Source organism: Marmota flaviventris, chromosome 9 (genome assembly GCF_047511675.1).
Source record: "Marmota flaviventris isolate mMarFla1 chromosome 9, mMarFla1.hap1, whole genome shotgun sequence".
NCBI classification, from domain to species: domain Eukaryota; kingdom Metazoa; phylum Chordata; class Mammalia; order Rodentia; family Sciuridae; genus Marmota; species Marmota flaviventris.
The window spans coordinates 57,579,329-57,594,412 of record NC_092506.1 but is presented as its reverse complement, the minus strand read 5'-3'; the positions used below and the strand labels follow the sequence as shown (position 1 = coordinate 57,594,412).

General features: G+C 39.1%; 1 protein-coding gene across 1 annotated transcript; it reads right to left on the bottom strand.

Moving 5' to 3' along the window:
* Positions 1-2,836: 2,836 nt before the first annotated feature.
* LOC114084632 (olfactory receptor 56A4-like) lies at positions 2,837-5,175 on the bottom strand. The gene is made up of 2 exons (XM_071616970.1): positions 4,936-5,175; positions 2,837-3,532 (listed from the first exon to the last, which is right to left on the bottom strand). Exons 1-2 carry the CDS (start codon positions 5,173-5,175, stop codon positions 2,837-2,839), a joined length of 936 nt encoding a protein of 311 aa, XP_071473071.1.
* Positions 5,176-15,084: the final 9,909 nt, after the last annotated feature.

The window sequence follows — 15,084 nt, the reverse complement described above, 5'->3', positions numbered from 1 at the left end:
GCCCAGAACTGGCAGATAACTGAAAGTCAATGCAGAATGTTATAAAGGGAACATGGGTCATAAGCAGAGAGCCCTTCCTATGAACCAGAGCCCATTTAAGAAAGAGACTAGGCCTTAAAATATGTATTCTTATTGTTATATTGGTACTAGAAAAGGAATACTATAACCCAGACACATTATATCTTGGATAAATTTAATTATTATGGTGCTCAACTCTAAAGCATACACCTCAATTATTCCATCCTTATTACTCCTTGACTGGATGCATCTAAAGGCAGATCTCAAGCAAATGGTAGAAAATTATTACAACTGGCTGATGGCTATAACTAAAGGGGACCTAAAACAATCACCCATCCAACATATTTTATGAGGAATTCTTGGATGGAAAGCAGGGGGTGGGATGGGGTACACATTCATTTCTGTGGAGTAAATATATAATATCACATTGTTGTTGGTGTCTCTTTAAAGCTTGCTTTAAAAGTATATCTTCCATTTTGAATATAGAAAGTCCTTTTCTCTGCTACATTACACTAATTAATACTTTTAATATTATAAAATAACATGTTTTAATATGTTTGCTAAAACAACTATATGAAATGTCATCAATAAGCAGTACTGTCTTTTGAAATGATACTATAATTGAGAAATCCCTTGGTGGGAACAAATGTCTTGACAGAGGCAAAAATCACTTATTATATAGCATTATATCTAATGCTAGATGTTACAGATGCAAAGAAGAATGAGTTCACAATCTATTGGTAATAGCAAGAAATTGTGAATTCAGGTTATTTAACAGTTGAAAAAGTTTCTTGAGTGAAGGGAAGGAAATTAGTGATCCTAAAATGAAACTTCTAAGTGAGATTAAAATACTATCCTGATGAAAAGATCTACCTTGTTCTTGGATAGGCAGAATTAATATTGTCAAAATGACCATACTACCAAAAGCACTATACAGATTTAATGCAACTCTAATCAAAATCCCAATGACATTCCTCATGGAAATAGAAAAAGCAATCAAGAAATTCATATGGAAAAATAAGAGACCCAGAATAGCTAAAGCATCTTTAGCAAGAAGAGTGAAGCAGGTGGCATCACTACATCACACCTTAAATATACTACAATTTGGGAGCAAATTTTAGCACACACACATCAGATGGAGCACTAATCTCTAGGATATATAAAGAATTCAAAAATTTTAACACCAAAAAAATGAATAACCCAATCAATAATTGGGGCACGCAACTGAACAGACACTTCTCAAAAGATGATATACAATCAATCAAAAATTCATGAAAAAAATGTTCAACATCTCTAGCAATAGAGAAATTCCAATCAAAACTACTCTAAGATTTCATCTCACTGAGGTCAGAATGGCAACTATTAAGAACACAAACAATAAGTGTTGGTGAGGATGTACAAATAAGGGCACACTCATACATTGCTGGTGGGATTACAAATTGGTGAAACCAACCTGGAAAGTAGTATGGGGAGTCCTTGGAAAACAGGGAATGGAACCACATTTGACCCAGCTGTCCCACTCCCCAGTTTATGCTCAAAGGATTTATAACAGCATACTATAGGAACACAGCCACATCAATGTTTATAGCAGCACAATTCACAATAGCTAAATTGTGGATCCAACTCAGATGCCCTTCAGTAGATGAATGGATGAAGAAAATCTGGTATATGTACACAATGGAATATTATGCAGCATTAAAAGAGAATAAAATCATGACATTTGCAGACAAATGGATAGAAGGTAAACAAATGCAATGTCTTCTCTGATATAAGGATGCATATTCATAATGGGGATGGGAGGAGGGAAACATAGGAGGAATAAATGAACTTCAGATACGGTGAAGGGGAGGGAGGGAAAGGGAGGGAGGATTGGGGTAGGAAAAATGGTGGAATGAGATGTACATCATTATCCCAAATACATGTATAAAAACACAAATGGTGTGAATCTAATTTGTGTTCAACCAGAAACATGAAAATTTGGTTTGACTTGTATAATATGAATTGAATTGCATTCTGCTGTTGTATATAACAAATTAGAATAAATAAAATTTAATTATTTTTAAAATACTATTCTGATGACTCAAACTTCTATTCTAAGCTTTTATCTTACCCTGATAAACATCAGTTGCTTAGTTTTACTTCTTCACTCAGATACTTTAGTCATTTCTAATATACAGTCATGAAGAGAATTGGTACAGAAATGAAGTTCATCAAAAGCTGATCTTCTGATAATATGGACCAAGGTAGCTTCTGGGTAAATGGCAATTTCAGTATTTCAATTGCTCTTGCTAAAATCCGGGGTGTCCTCCTTTAATCCTTTCCAGCTTTTACACTCTTCATATAGACTCTGAAAATATGGTGGACCCATAACTTCAATATTCACTCATCACCTTAACCTAAATCATTATCATTTTTAACCCAGATTATTGAAAGAACGGCTTTATTGTTTTCCCCAATCATGTTCATACCCACCATGTTCCGTTGAAAGTGCTTCTTTATTGTTGCCTATAAATTAAATGAGACTTACTCAGAATGTAAATACTGAAAAGAAGATAGAGAGTATTAAAAACTTATTTAATGACTAATTGAGAGATTGTGGTGGTACAAAGTAAAATGAAGAATGTAATGGATACCTAAATGTGGGTGTAGCACATGTTTGTAAAAAGAGAATGAGGATGAGTATTTTGAAAGTAGGTTAGAAAGTTTGGGATGAAGATGAAGATAGACACATAGATGCCATATGATATCCCTTGAGATATTCAGATGAAATCAAGACATGTCCAGATTTCTACAGTCCCTGAACTTGGATTCATATCTCTCAAGACCAGGATTTGAATAATTTGATGATCCCCTGCTTAATTTCCTGGGTACGAACTCCATAAACAATGCGGTTGAGGGCTGGTGGGATGAGGTGACCCAGGACATTGAGAAGAATAGGTACCTCTGAGGGTATCTTCTTTCCTGCCTTGTTTGTGAAGATGAAGACTAGCAGCAGTGTATAGAAGAAAAGTATAAGAATGAGATGTGAACCACAAGTACTCAAAGCCTTGGTGGTTGCACCTCCCGACTGCAAGCTTATAAGAACCCTCAAAATGAAGAAGTAAGACAGCAAGATGAGCACCAGGTCAGAATCTAGAAGGTACCAAGCACTCACAAATTGATAGAGCTTATTGAGGTGAATATTCCCACAAGAGAGCTTGGTTACAGAAATGTTGGCACATATAGAGTTCTCCACCACATTGCTGGCACAGTAGTTGAGCCTAGCAGCCAGGACTGGAGTAGGCAGTGTGCCTAGCAGATTGCGGAAGACAATGAAGATGGCTGCATTGATGACAAACTGCTCTGTGATGATGGAGGAGTAGCGCAGTGGGTGGCAGATGGCCACATAGCGATCATAGGCCATGACCAGAAAGGTGGAAGATTCCATGGGGAGGAAGGTATTCATGATGAACATCTGCAGGAAGCAACCTGAAAAGCTGACGGTCTTCATGTTGAACCAGAAGATGAGCAGGACCTGCCAGAATCATTGTTCTCAAAAACACTGTATATTCATTATCATCTTAGAGCACCTAACTCTTATGAAAACGCTCCGAAGGTTTGTTAAAACCAACCCACCCTCAAACCACAGCCCCACAACCCCCCGGGATAGTGTCCTCATTTCAAATCTTTTCTAAACCCATCTCAATCTCCAAAGTCTAACTTATACCCTTTCCTAATTCTAGAGACCAACCTTTGGTTTAAAAAAATGCTTATTTGTAGCCCTGTCCTCTCCTTGTCTCTGTGGTTCTTACCCAAACTCCAGTAGACTTATCTTCCCATCACAGGAATTTTCAAGAAGTCCCTCCATACACATAAGAAACCTTTTACAAAAATGTTTCCTATCACAGTACATGATACAAATGTACATCCAATTACATTTATAAAGGAAATTCTAGAGCCCTGGAGTGTAGGAGTAGAATAATTCAGATGTTATGATAGGTAAGAAGAAAATTTAAATTTTAAATATCACTTAGATATTGAGAGATGATCTGTCCACTGGAAATAATGAAAACCTAAAAAGACATGAACATAAAGAATAAGAGGGCATATCTGTGTGGGATCTGATGTAGTGGTTTTCCTTCAGAGATGGGAGGATTTATAGAAGCAAAACAACATACTGTGTAAAGAAAGAAGGTTGCAATCTGGAAAACAGATTTTCCTTAGAAAATATGGGATGAAACCACCCTTGACCCAACTATTCACTCCTTGGTTTATATCCAAAGGACTTAAACACAGCATACTACAGTGATGCAGCAACATCAATGTATATAGCAGTTCAATTCACAATAGCTAAACTGTGGAACCAACCTAGATGCCCTTCAGTAGGTGAATGGATAAAGAAACTGTGATATATACACACAATGGAATATTGTTACTCAGCAATAAAAGAGAATAAAATCATGGAATTTGCAGGTAAATGGATGGAGTTGGAGAATATCATGCTAAGTGAATTAAGCCAATCCCCAAAAATCAAAGGCCAAATGTTATTAGTGGATGCTGATCCATAATGAGAGGAGAACATGGGAGGAATGGAAGAACTTTGTATAGGGAAAAGAGGAGGAAGGAAAAGGCAGAAGGCATGGGGGTAGGAAAGATGATGCAATGAGATGGACATCATTACCCTAGGTACACGTATAAAGACATGAATGGTGTGAATCTACTTTGTATACAACCAAAGAAATAAAACATTATGCTCAATTTATATACTATGAATCAGAATGCATTCTGCTATCATGTATTACAAATTAGAACACGAAGGAAGGAAGGAAGGAAGGAAGGAAGGAAGGAAGGAAGGAAGGAAAGGAGGGAGAAAGGAAGAAAGGAAGAAAGGAAGGAAGGAAGTTGACTGCCTGGAAGAAAGTTTAAGGAGGGTCTGACCTTAGGGATGACTGTGAAGCAGAGGATGACATTCAGCACAGAGAGGATGGCAAGCAGGTAGTACATGGGCTCATGCAGAGATGCTTCCTGCCAGATGGTCATTAATAAAACAAAGTTGTCCCCCAGGGCCAAAACCAGGAGAGGAGCCAATAGGATAGAGAGCCAGTGCTGCATGCCTGGAAAGCAGATCATCAGGAATTCAATCACCTGTGTCCCTGTGTTGTTGGAGGATAATACCATGACCATCAGGTGGGGCTGGAAATGGCTGAAAGAAAAGAATCAGCAATTATTAATAAACTCCTAACTGATCTGTGTGCCTCTCTTCTAGGCTTTCAGTTTTATCCACAATTCTACTGAATAATAGTATCCATTAACTTTAAAATAGACTATATTGTTTAAATTGTTTTCCCATAGTACTCAATACTTTATGAGTAAATAATAAATCCCTTAACATGACTATGTCCCAGACAGATTCCACAATTCATTGACACACATTTAGATTAGCCACACCGATAGGACATGGTTTACATTTTGTAAACACTGTTGTTTTGTGCATATTATGTCCCTCTGGAATCCAATATTTTGCCCTCAAAAAAGTAACATCTGCCTGTCCTATTCTTATCTTCACCAAGATTGTACTTCCTAGAATGTTTTTCTTATTACTCATCTTCAATGCCTTTCCTTTTCAATGTTCCTCTTTGTATGATCCTCAAATACTCCAAGAATGTAGTTAGTAAAGCACTAAAAAACCTTGACTACACTCATGGATGTTTCCTCTTTTCCAAAAAGCCCATAAATGGAATTTTATTTTTTTTAATCATAATAGAGAAACATACTAGGCATTTAGTAACATAATAAACATTAAATAAGGATATTTCAGACATATGATACTGGTTATTGAAAGCACCATAATGCCCTTAAAAACTATTCTGTATTATTTAGAACCTCTGTATCTTGCTTGCCTATAACCATTGCTTAGCACTCATAAAAAGTTTGAATGATGCAGAAAAGAAACAATTTAACAGTGATAAAAAAAAAAATCAAAACACAGCTGGGAATGATGGCACATGCTTATAATCCAGGAGCCTGGGGTGGCTGAGGCAGGAGGAGCAAGTTCAATGCCAGCCTCAGCAAAATCGAGGAGCTAAGCAACTCAGTGAGACCCTATCTCTAAATAAAATGCAAAATAAGGCTGGGAATGCGGCTCAGTGGTCAAGTGTCCATGAGTTCAATCCCTGATACCCACCCCCCACCCTCCCCAACAAAGACAGTTGTCTTGGGCTTGGAATGTGGCTCAGTGGTAGATAGAGTCTTATCAGACTCCACTTTGATCTCAGGCACACTGTTCTTTGGAATAAAGGAACTCTCTTTTTAGATAACCACAATGTTTCACTGAGCCTAAACCTGACCACATAACAGTAACTTTATACAATGGACTTTCTTGAGAGCTACATAAAGCTCCTAACATTGCACATTGCAATTTAGTATGTAACTGAGAAATAAGCTGCATAACGTTACCAGTCTGTAACCTGCCTAGTAATACAATGAACAATAATGTACTACTGATGCCAATGATCTAAAAGTAACTTATTAACATAAATAAAGCTGGCAGCTTGGCCATTCTGCCACTCTGCCATCTTTCCTGCCTCTGCATCTCCTCTTTGTATCTCTTATTATTTTCCTTACATTCAATCCCAACTACCCTCCCCCCACAAAAACTCCAAGCAAGTTAAAGAAGAGAAAAATAAATACTAAATATACTTGTGGCATAGCTTTTTTGAGTGTGAATTTTGTAAGTATCAAAAAAAAATCTTTGTTTTCAGGGAAAGGAGGAAATTAGGAAATGAAGTTTATCAGACAAAGAGAAACTGAAGGAATACCTAACCATACCCTAGACATGATGCTCCACAAACTGGAGCCCTTTTCTCTATAAATCTCCTTAACTAGCCAGGAACTGACTGGTGAAGTAGTTGTCAAATTCTTCTGTGTTCTCCTCAGAACCAGGGATAACATCTTTGCTTATAGTTGGATCTGGAGGGTATGTTGTTATGGGCACCTAGGATGTAAGATGCAAAATATTTCCCAAAGTTTGAAGCTCTTATTTTTTTCTCAATATATAGTGTGGGCATCTCTTCAGAATTTTCTTTTCATCTAGACCATTGGTTCTCAAAAGAGAGTATGCATCAGAATCACCAAAGAACTTGTTAAAAACACAGATTTCTGGCCACAGCCCATTTCTGTAGATGTAGGATGATATGGCTTTCTAACTAATTCCTAGGTAAAGCTGATACTCCTTTTCAGGAATAGGACTTCAGGAATAACCTAACTACTCATTTAGGTTAACCTTAATCCAAGCCATCTGTCTCAGTTCATAGAGCCTCAGCCACAGCACTGCTTAGCTTCAGATATCAACTTGGCCACCTCCCCATGACCTTCTGTTCTTACAGTACGATTCTGGCTTTCTGATTTGAAAGCTGTCTTCCACCCATGGATTCTCTGAGAATACTATATATTCCTCTTTCATGGTTTTGTCTCTCTGACTAGTTTCATAACTTAGCCATCTCTCCTAGAAGGATCAAAACTCATTAAAGTCAAGGACAAGGCTTCCTTCCTTTTTCCTTCTGGCAGTTGGCACAAATTCAGATGCTTGCATTATGCCTCTAATAATCAAAGAAGGAAACCTTCTGTGCTGTCATCCTCCCTGTTAGTGATAGAGCATGAGCTAAGCTGACATATATCCTCACATGCTCATGTTTCTGTAATATCACTGATCTGTACAGAGTACAATAACATTCTCTGAAATACATAATGAAGAAAGTCAAAGAACAAACACAAAGTGTCACTCATGCTTTGTTTTCCAATGTACTGTTCCCAAAAAATACTTAACAGAGAAAGTCTTCTCTACACAGCACTTTTGACCATCCAATGCTTTTCAGGTAAGGTGTGGCTCCCCAACTTCTTGCTAAACCCTATGCTTGTGGCTTTGGCCTCTGGATCCATTTATGAAAATGTAATCTGGATAAAGCCATTCTCCTGTGACCAGAAAGACAAAGCATTGGTCTTTGGGCTCCCATGGGCTATTGTGTCCCTGTAGATACACAGACATTTCCAAGATGAAAAGGGAGATTTCTGCATTTATATAATGCCGCAGTCTGGCTGGGCACAATCAGAAGCCACTTGTCAAAAGAAACTAACTTTATTTTTAGAACCACACACGCCAAACAAAACAGCCTCTCAGGAAAAATCCTCAGAGCCTCAACTGCCACCACCGGCTTTCCACAAGCCTGTCTCTCCCCCCACAAGCTTCTTTCCACCTCCCACAATCCTCCTGCTCTTGAGGCCGATTGGCTGGGTCACGTGGGCAGAGCCAAAAAGTCCCCCAATGAGCAGCTCCGTGGTCTGAAAGGGCAGGGAAACAGTCCAATGAGCATCACCGCAGAGGAGCCAATCAGCTAGATGTTGCTGGGGACGAGGAGCCAATCAGCTAGATGTTGCTGGGGCCGCTGTGAGCCAATCATCAGCCGGCAGCTGGATTGCTGGCAGCTGGAAGTTTGCTGGGGCCCCTTCGGCTGTGGCTCTCAACATCTCCCCCTCTCTGTTTAAACAACAAGCATGTGGCTTAGGGACCGTGTCTGTTAGGCAGTCCAATTCAACATATGGTCCTTACCCGTCATCGGATGAACTGACCTCTAGGCGTCAGCCTCCTGTCTTAGGTTGGTACCACTGCAATTGGATCATACCCGTCACTGACTACCGGTCCAGCATACAGCTATACTTGTGGATAGGCCTTTGCACCAGTGGGGGGGTGAGGTTCTTTGCCTCACCTCTGTTGGCCCCCAAATTTTAGACCATCACTAGTAGAGGAGGATGCAAAATGCCATGACATTAAGCCAATTGAGGGCTCCTTTGAAAAATTGTACCACCGGTGACATCATCAGCAAAAATACCCCAACACTACCACAAGTCGCTGCACCAACAGATAGTTCACAATGCATACAGGTGAGCTCACAATGTGTCCAGGCAAGTTCTGCAAGCAGTTCAGTGATGGCTATTGTAGAAGCTGTAGATTGGTTTTATCTTTGACTTCACCAGCACTGGGATGAAGATAGGAATTCTAGCAATAATGGCTAAAGAAAAAATTATGTAACATTACAGAAGGCACTAAAAGAAAACACTTTTCTTAACAATTTACATTGTCTTCACCGGCACTGGGATGAAGATAGGAATTCTGGCAATAATGGCTAAAGAAAAAATTACGTAACATTACAGAAGGCACTAAAAGAAAACAATTTTCTTAACAATTTACATTATCTTTAAGAGAATTATTAAATATAATGAAAAGGAAAGGTGAAAGTAAACAAACAGATCTGTTAACCTTCTTTGTTGTTTACATATTAAAACAATCCTCAACAGTTGTTTACCCAATTTAAATTAAACCATATAAATCATGTGAAAAAAAAAAAATATTTGGATCCATTTTATCATGAGCGCTCATCATATATGATATATGGACATACGTACATTCAAACATATAACACAAAACACAAGTGTGCACACATAATATAATACATACAACACATAACATTATAGTAAAGGCCTTATAACTTTTTACAGGTGAAATCTCCATTGCAATGTTTAAAAACTCTATAGTCAAAAAATAGAACTGATCAGCAAAACATTAACCTAGGTCTGTATGAGCTCAAAAAACATAATAGAACTTCATGATATGGCAAAGGGCAATAATAAAATAGATATTGAAAAAAGCATCCTGGTTCTGTTGCAGATGTAAGAATAGCCAAACTGGAGTTTTGGATATTAGTTGTTATGGATTTGAGCCAAATCATCTTCTTTTTGGTCTGTAGAAATCGCTTTAGTTAATCTTTCTGGAATCCAAATCGGCTGCTGTTCTCCCTGTGGAAACACATAAACAGACCCCCGACTCCAGACAATCACTGGGTCAGGACCTTGGTTAATCTCTCTGGAATCCAAATCGGCTGCTGTTCTCCCTGTGGAAACACACAAACAGACCCCCCGACTCCAGACAATTACTGGGTCAGGACCTTTCCATTGTCCTGTTAGAATATCCTTCCAAAGTACCTTGGGCTTATGTACATTTTTTGGACACATATGCCTTTCCGCAGCACTAAGTCCTGATGAATCCAAATTTAAAAAGTTTAGAGTAAAAAGGGTTATTTTAAGTTTATCTTTGGGGAATATATACCCCTTCCCAATTCCTTCTTTTTGCTTTAATAAGTAGATTTTAATAGTTTGATGAGCTCTTTCAACTATGCCTTGTCCCTGTGGATTGTATGGGATTCCTGTTATATGAGTAATGCCAAATGTTGAGCAAAATTGTTTAAAAGAGGTAGAAGTATAACCAGGGGCATTATCTGTTTTTAACTGTTTTGGAACACCCACAGTGGCAAAATTTTGTAAGCAATGAGCTATAACATCTTTAGTTTTTTCTCCGGCATGAAGGGAGCCCATCAAAAATCCAGAAGAAGTATCAACTGTAACATGCAAATATTTTAATTTTCCAAATTCTGGCAAGTGTGTGACGTCCATCTGCCAAATATGGTTAGGTATCAATCCTCTAGGATTGACTCCAAGATTAACTTGTGGTAAAAAGGTCACACAATTTTGACATTGTTTTATTATTTGTCTAGCTTGTTCCTTAGTTATTTTAAAACGCTTTTGTAAAGTATTAGCATTGACATGGAACTTTTTATGAAAATTTATAGCTTCTTCTAGTGTAGAGAAAATATGTATGTCATGTGTAGTTTTATCTGCTAAATCATTGCCCAAACTAAGGGCTCCAGGCAATCCTGTATGTGCCCTGATATGTCCTATAAAGAATGGATCTTTTCTGTCCCAGATTAGACTTTGTATAGTGGAAAGCAAAGAGAAAACAGTAGAAGAAGGGGAAATCCTACCAGCATCTTCAAGAGATACTATAGCATTAACTACATACTGACTATCAGAAAATAAATTAAATACAGAATCTTTAAACATCACAAAAGCTTGTAAAACTGCATTAAGCTCTACCTTTTGAGCTGATTGTTTGGGTACTAAAAATGTAAAAGTTTGATCAGGGGTAACTACTGCTGCTGTACCATTATTTGACCCATCAGTGAATATATTTGGAGCATTCATGATAGGTGTTTTTCTTGTCATTTTTGGAAAAATTACAGGATGCAATGACCAAAAAGACAATAAAGGATTAGATGGTAAGTGGTTATCAAATGAAACATTAGATTTGCACATGATTATTGCCCAAGTTTCATTATATTTAATATATTTCATTATATTTCATTATATTTAATAATTCTCTTAAAGATAATGTAAATTGTTAAGAAAATTGTTTTCTTTTAGTGCCTTCTGTAATGTTACGTAATTTTTTCTTTAGCCATTATTGCCAGAATTCCTATCTTCATCCCAGTGCCGGTGAAGACAATGTAAATTGTTAAGAAAAGTGTTTTCTTTTAGTGCCTTCTGTAATGTTACATAATTTTTTCTTTAGCCATTATTGCCAGAATTCCTATCTTCATCCCAGTGCCGGTGAAGACAATGTAAATTGTTAAGAAAATTGTTACATAATTTTTTCTTTAGCCATTATTGCTAGAATTCCTATCTTCATCCCAGTGCTGGTGAAGTCAAAGATAAAACCGATCTACAGCTTCTACAATAGCCATCACTGAACTGCTTGCAGAACTTGCCTGGACACATTGTGAGCTCACCTGTATGCATTGTGAACTATCTGTTGGTGCAGCGACTTGTGGTAGTGTTGGGGTATTTTTGCTGATGATGTCACCGGTGGTACAATTTTTCAAAGGAGCCCTCAATTGGCTTAATGTCATGGCATTTTGCATCCTCCTCTACTAGTGATGGTCTAAAATTTGGGGGCCAACAGAGGTGAGGCAAAGAACCTCACCCCCCCACTGGTGCAAAGGCCTATCCACAAGTATAGCTGTATGCTGGACCGGTAGTCAGTGACGGGTATGATCCAATTGCAGTGGTACCAACCTAAGACAGGAGGCTGACGCCTAGAGGTCAGTTCATCCGATGACGGGTAAGGACCATATGTTGAATTGGACTGCCTAACAGACACGGTCCCTAAGCCACATGCTTGTTTAAACAGAGAGGGGGAGATGTTGAGAGCCACAGCCGAAGGGGCCCCAGCAAACTTCCAGCTGCCAGCAATCCAGCTGCCGGCTGATGATTGGCTCACAGCGGCCCCAGCAACATCTAGCTGATTGGCTCCTCGTCCCCAGCAACATCTAGCTGATTGGCTCCTCTGCGGTGATGCTCATTGGACTGTTTCCCTGCCCTTTCAGACCACGGAGCTGCTCATTGGGGGACTTTTTTGGCTCTGCCCACGTGACCCAGCCAATCGGCCTCAAGAGCAGGAGGATTGTGGGAGGTGGGGAGAAGCTTGTGGGGGGAGAGAGAGGCTTGTAAAAAGCCGGTGGTGGCAGTTGAGGCTCTGAGGGGTTTTCCTGAGGAGCTGTGTGGTTTGGTGTGTGGTTCTAAAAATAAAGTTAGTTTCTTTTGACAAGTGGCTCCTGATTGTGCCCAGCCAGACTGCGGCAATATTCAAGTGGAGTAAGAAAAGTAATCAACTTATAGTCTCCCTGGAGGTGACTGAGAGTTACATAAACTGTTTACAATGGGAAGGCATATCACCCAGGAACATGGAGGATATATCTAAGAGAACCTTTAAGAAGATAAATTACAGTAGACTTACAAAACATACCTCATCTAACATGTAAACGCTGCATTCTTTAAAAAAATTTTAAATGGTTAATATGTGATCATTTTCTTTATGATTAATTTTTACTACCTTCTATAAATGTCTTACACAGGGATAAATATATCACTTTAGGAAAATAATTTTACACAATCTTGAACATTCCTTTAAGGTATATATATTGAATTAGACTATAATATGTCAATGAGATAAGTTGTTATTTCTAAGGTTATCAACAAATGAATAATAAAACACTGAATGAAAAACTGGTTAATCCCATGCTGGTGAGACTGAAAATTAGTGCAATTACTATGGAAAGCTGTATGGAGATTCCTTTGAAAACTTGGATTGCAACCACCATTCGACCCAGTTGTCTGACTCCTAGGTTGATACCCAAAGAACTTAAAAATAGTATACCATAGTGACACAGCCACATCAATCATTGTAGCAGTTCCATTCACAATAGCCAAACTATAGAACCAACTTAGGTGTCCTTTAACAGGTAAATGGATAAAGAAACTGTGGTATACATACACAATAGACTATTACTCAGCTTTAAAAAAGAAAAATTATGTTATTTGCAGGTAAATGGATGGAACTGGAGAATATCACATTAAGCGAAATAAGACAATCCCAAAGACCCAAAGGCTGAATGTTTTCTGTGATATGTGAATGCTGAATCACCATAAAGGGAGGGAGGGCTAGAGAAAAATAGAGGTACTTTGAATTAAACAGAATGGAGGGGAGGGGGTGTGGGGGCGGAAAGGATAGTAGAATTAATCGAACATTATTACCCTATGAGAGTATATGATTACACGACCAGTGATATTCTACATAATGTACAACCAGAAGATGAGAAGTTATACTCAATTTATGTATGATGTGTCAAAAAGCATTCTACTGTCATGTATAACTAATTAGAAAAAATAAAAACAGTTTTTAAATAGTAACTCAGTTGTGAGTTTCCAGCAGTCAACACTCCTAAGTCCTGGAGAACAGGTGCATTGAAACACAGTATCCATTAAAGATTTTACTGGGGTCCTGGATTGTTCTGTGACAATGAGAAGTCTGAACTCCAGAGCACTTTTGGATTTCCCAGGTCACCGAAAGGAGGTTTCCTAGCCCAGCCCTCAGGATGTGCAGGATGATGCAGCGGTCATAATTCACAGTGGACAGAGGTGAACCCCTGTTTAGGCGTGGGTTCAACTACCTGCTCTGCCTCTCTGCCTAACCACCTGAGGGCAGTATCCTTAGCTCCATGCACCTCCTGCCAATCTTCACGCCAGCTTTGGTTTTGTCCAGGCGTGTCTGGAGCCCTCTGGGACCTGCGATTGATAATAACACTCTACCTTCCCAGTGCTCTGTCCACAGTCACTGTCCCTGCCCTGGGTAAACATCAAGAATGGACGCTCAAGGTAAAAGTGAGAGAACCAGCCATGAGACAGTCCATGGGATTTCAGGTGGGGAAAATGAGGTCAGATTTGGGCTTATTATTTCAGGGGCAGACTATTGAGAAATTTTGTATTTCTCAGAGCCCTTGTGATGGGGTGATTTCTTGGCCTGGGTAGTGTGGTGCTGAGTCTCCCAGTGCCTCTGGTTTAGCGTCTCTTAGTTTTATTTCCTGCTGAGACAGAACAGTTGTTTTCCCCAGGTCTGACCTCGGCACTGACAGGGAGAGTCAAGAACAAAAAGAGAGATCAGAGCAGGACACATTGCTGCAAGCCAACCTATGGGTTGACAGATAACTATAGACATCATCAAAACTTTGGGGTTAACCTGAGGCAGTCACAGGGCATTCAGCATGGTCTTGGGTCAGCATTCTCACTAGCACATATAGTGCAGGAGGACATAATCCGTGCTAGTCTTTGGGAAACTTTAACTGCACAGACCTTGAGTGATGTCTTTTGTTTCCCTTGAGTGTCAGAGACTACAGGGAAGACTTCTGAACAAAATACCCAAACATCATTATTAGTTCCTAGCTACTGCAGAAGGACTTCATGGGAGTCTAGGAATCCCTGGAGCTAAGCAGGTAAGGCTGTAGTGGAAGATTTCTGAGTCCAGGCATTTTGTCTTTTTCTCAGTTCTCTCTGTGTTGCTGAGTCTCTCTCAAGGCTGACTTAAGACTAAACTGTGCATTTTCAAGAGACCAGGGAACAGTTCTGTCAGGCATAATGAATCAATTATCTGGGTCTCAGGTCTATTCTCTGGAGCTCTACCTCTTTCTTATTAGGCCAGTATCATGGACACTCTGCTTCTGTGCCCTCCTCCAATAGCTATGCATGGTTTTGTCTCTCCCTCTTTCTCACTCTCATAGAGTCAAGGCCAGTGTTAAGAAGAGAATTAAGGAGAAAGGTCAGGTCACATCAAAGAAGAGACTTTCTGCTTAGTGACAGTAGCAATCC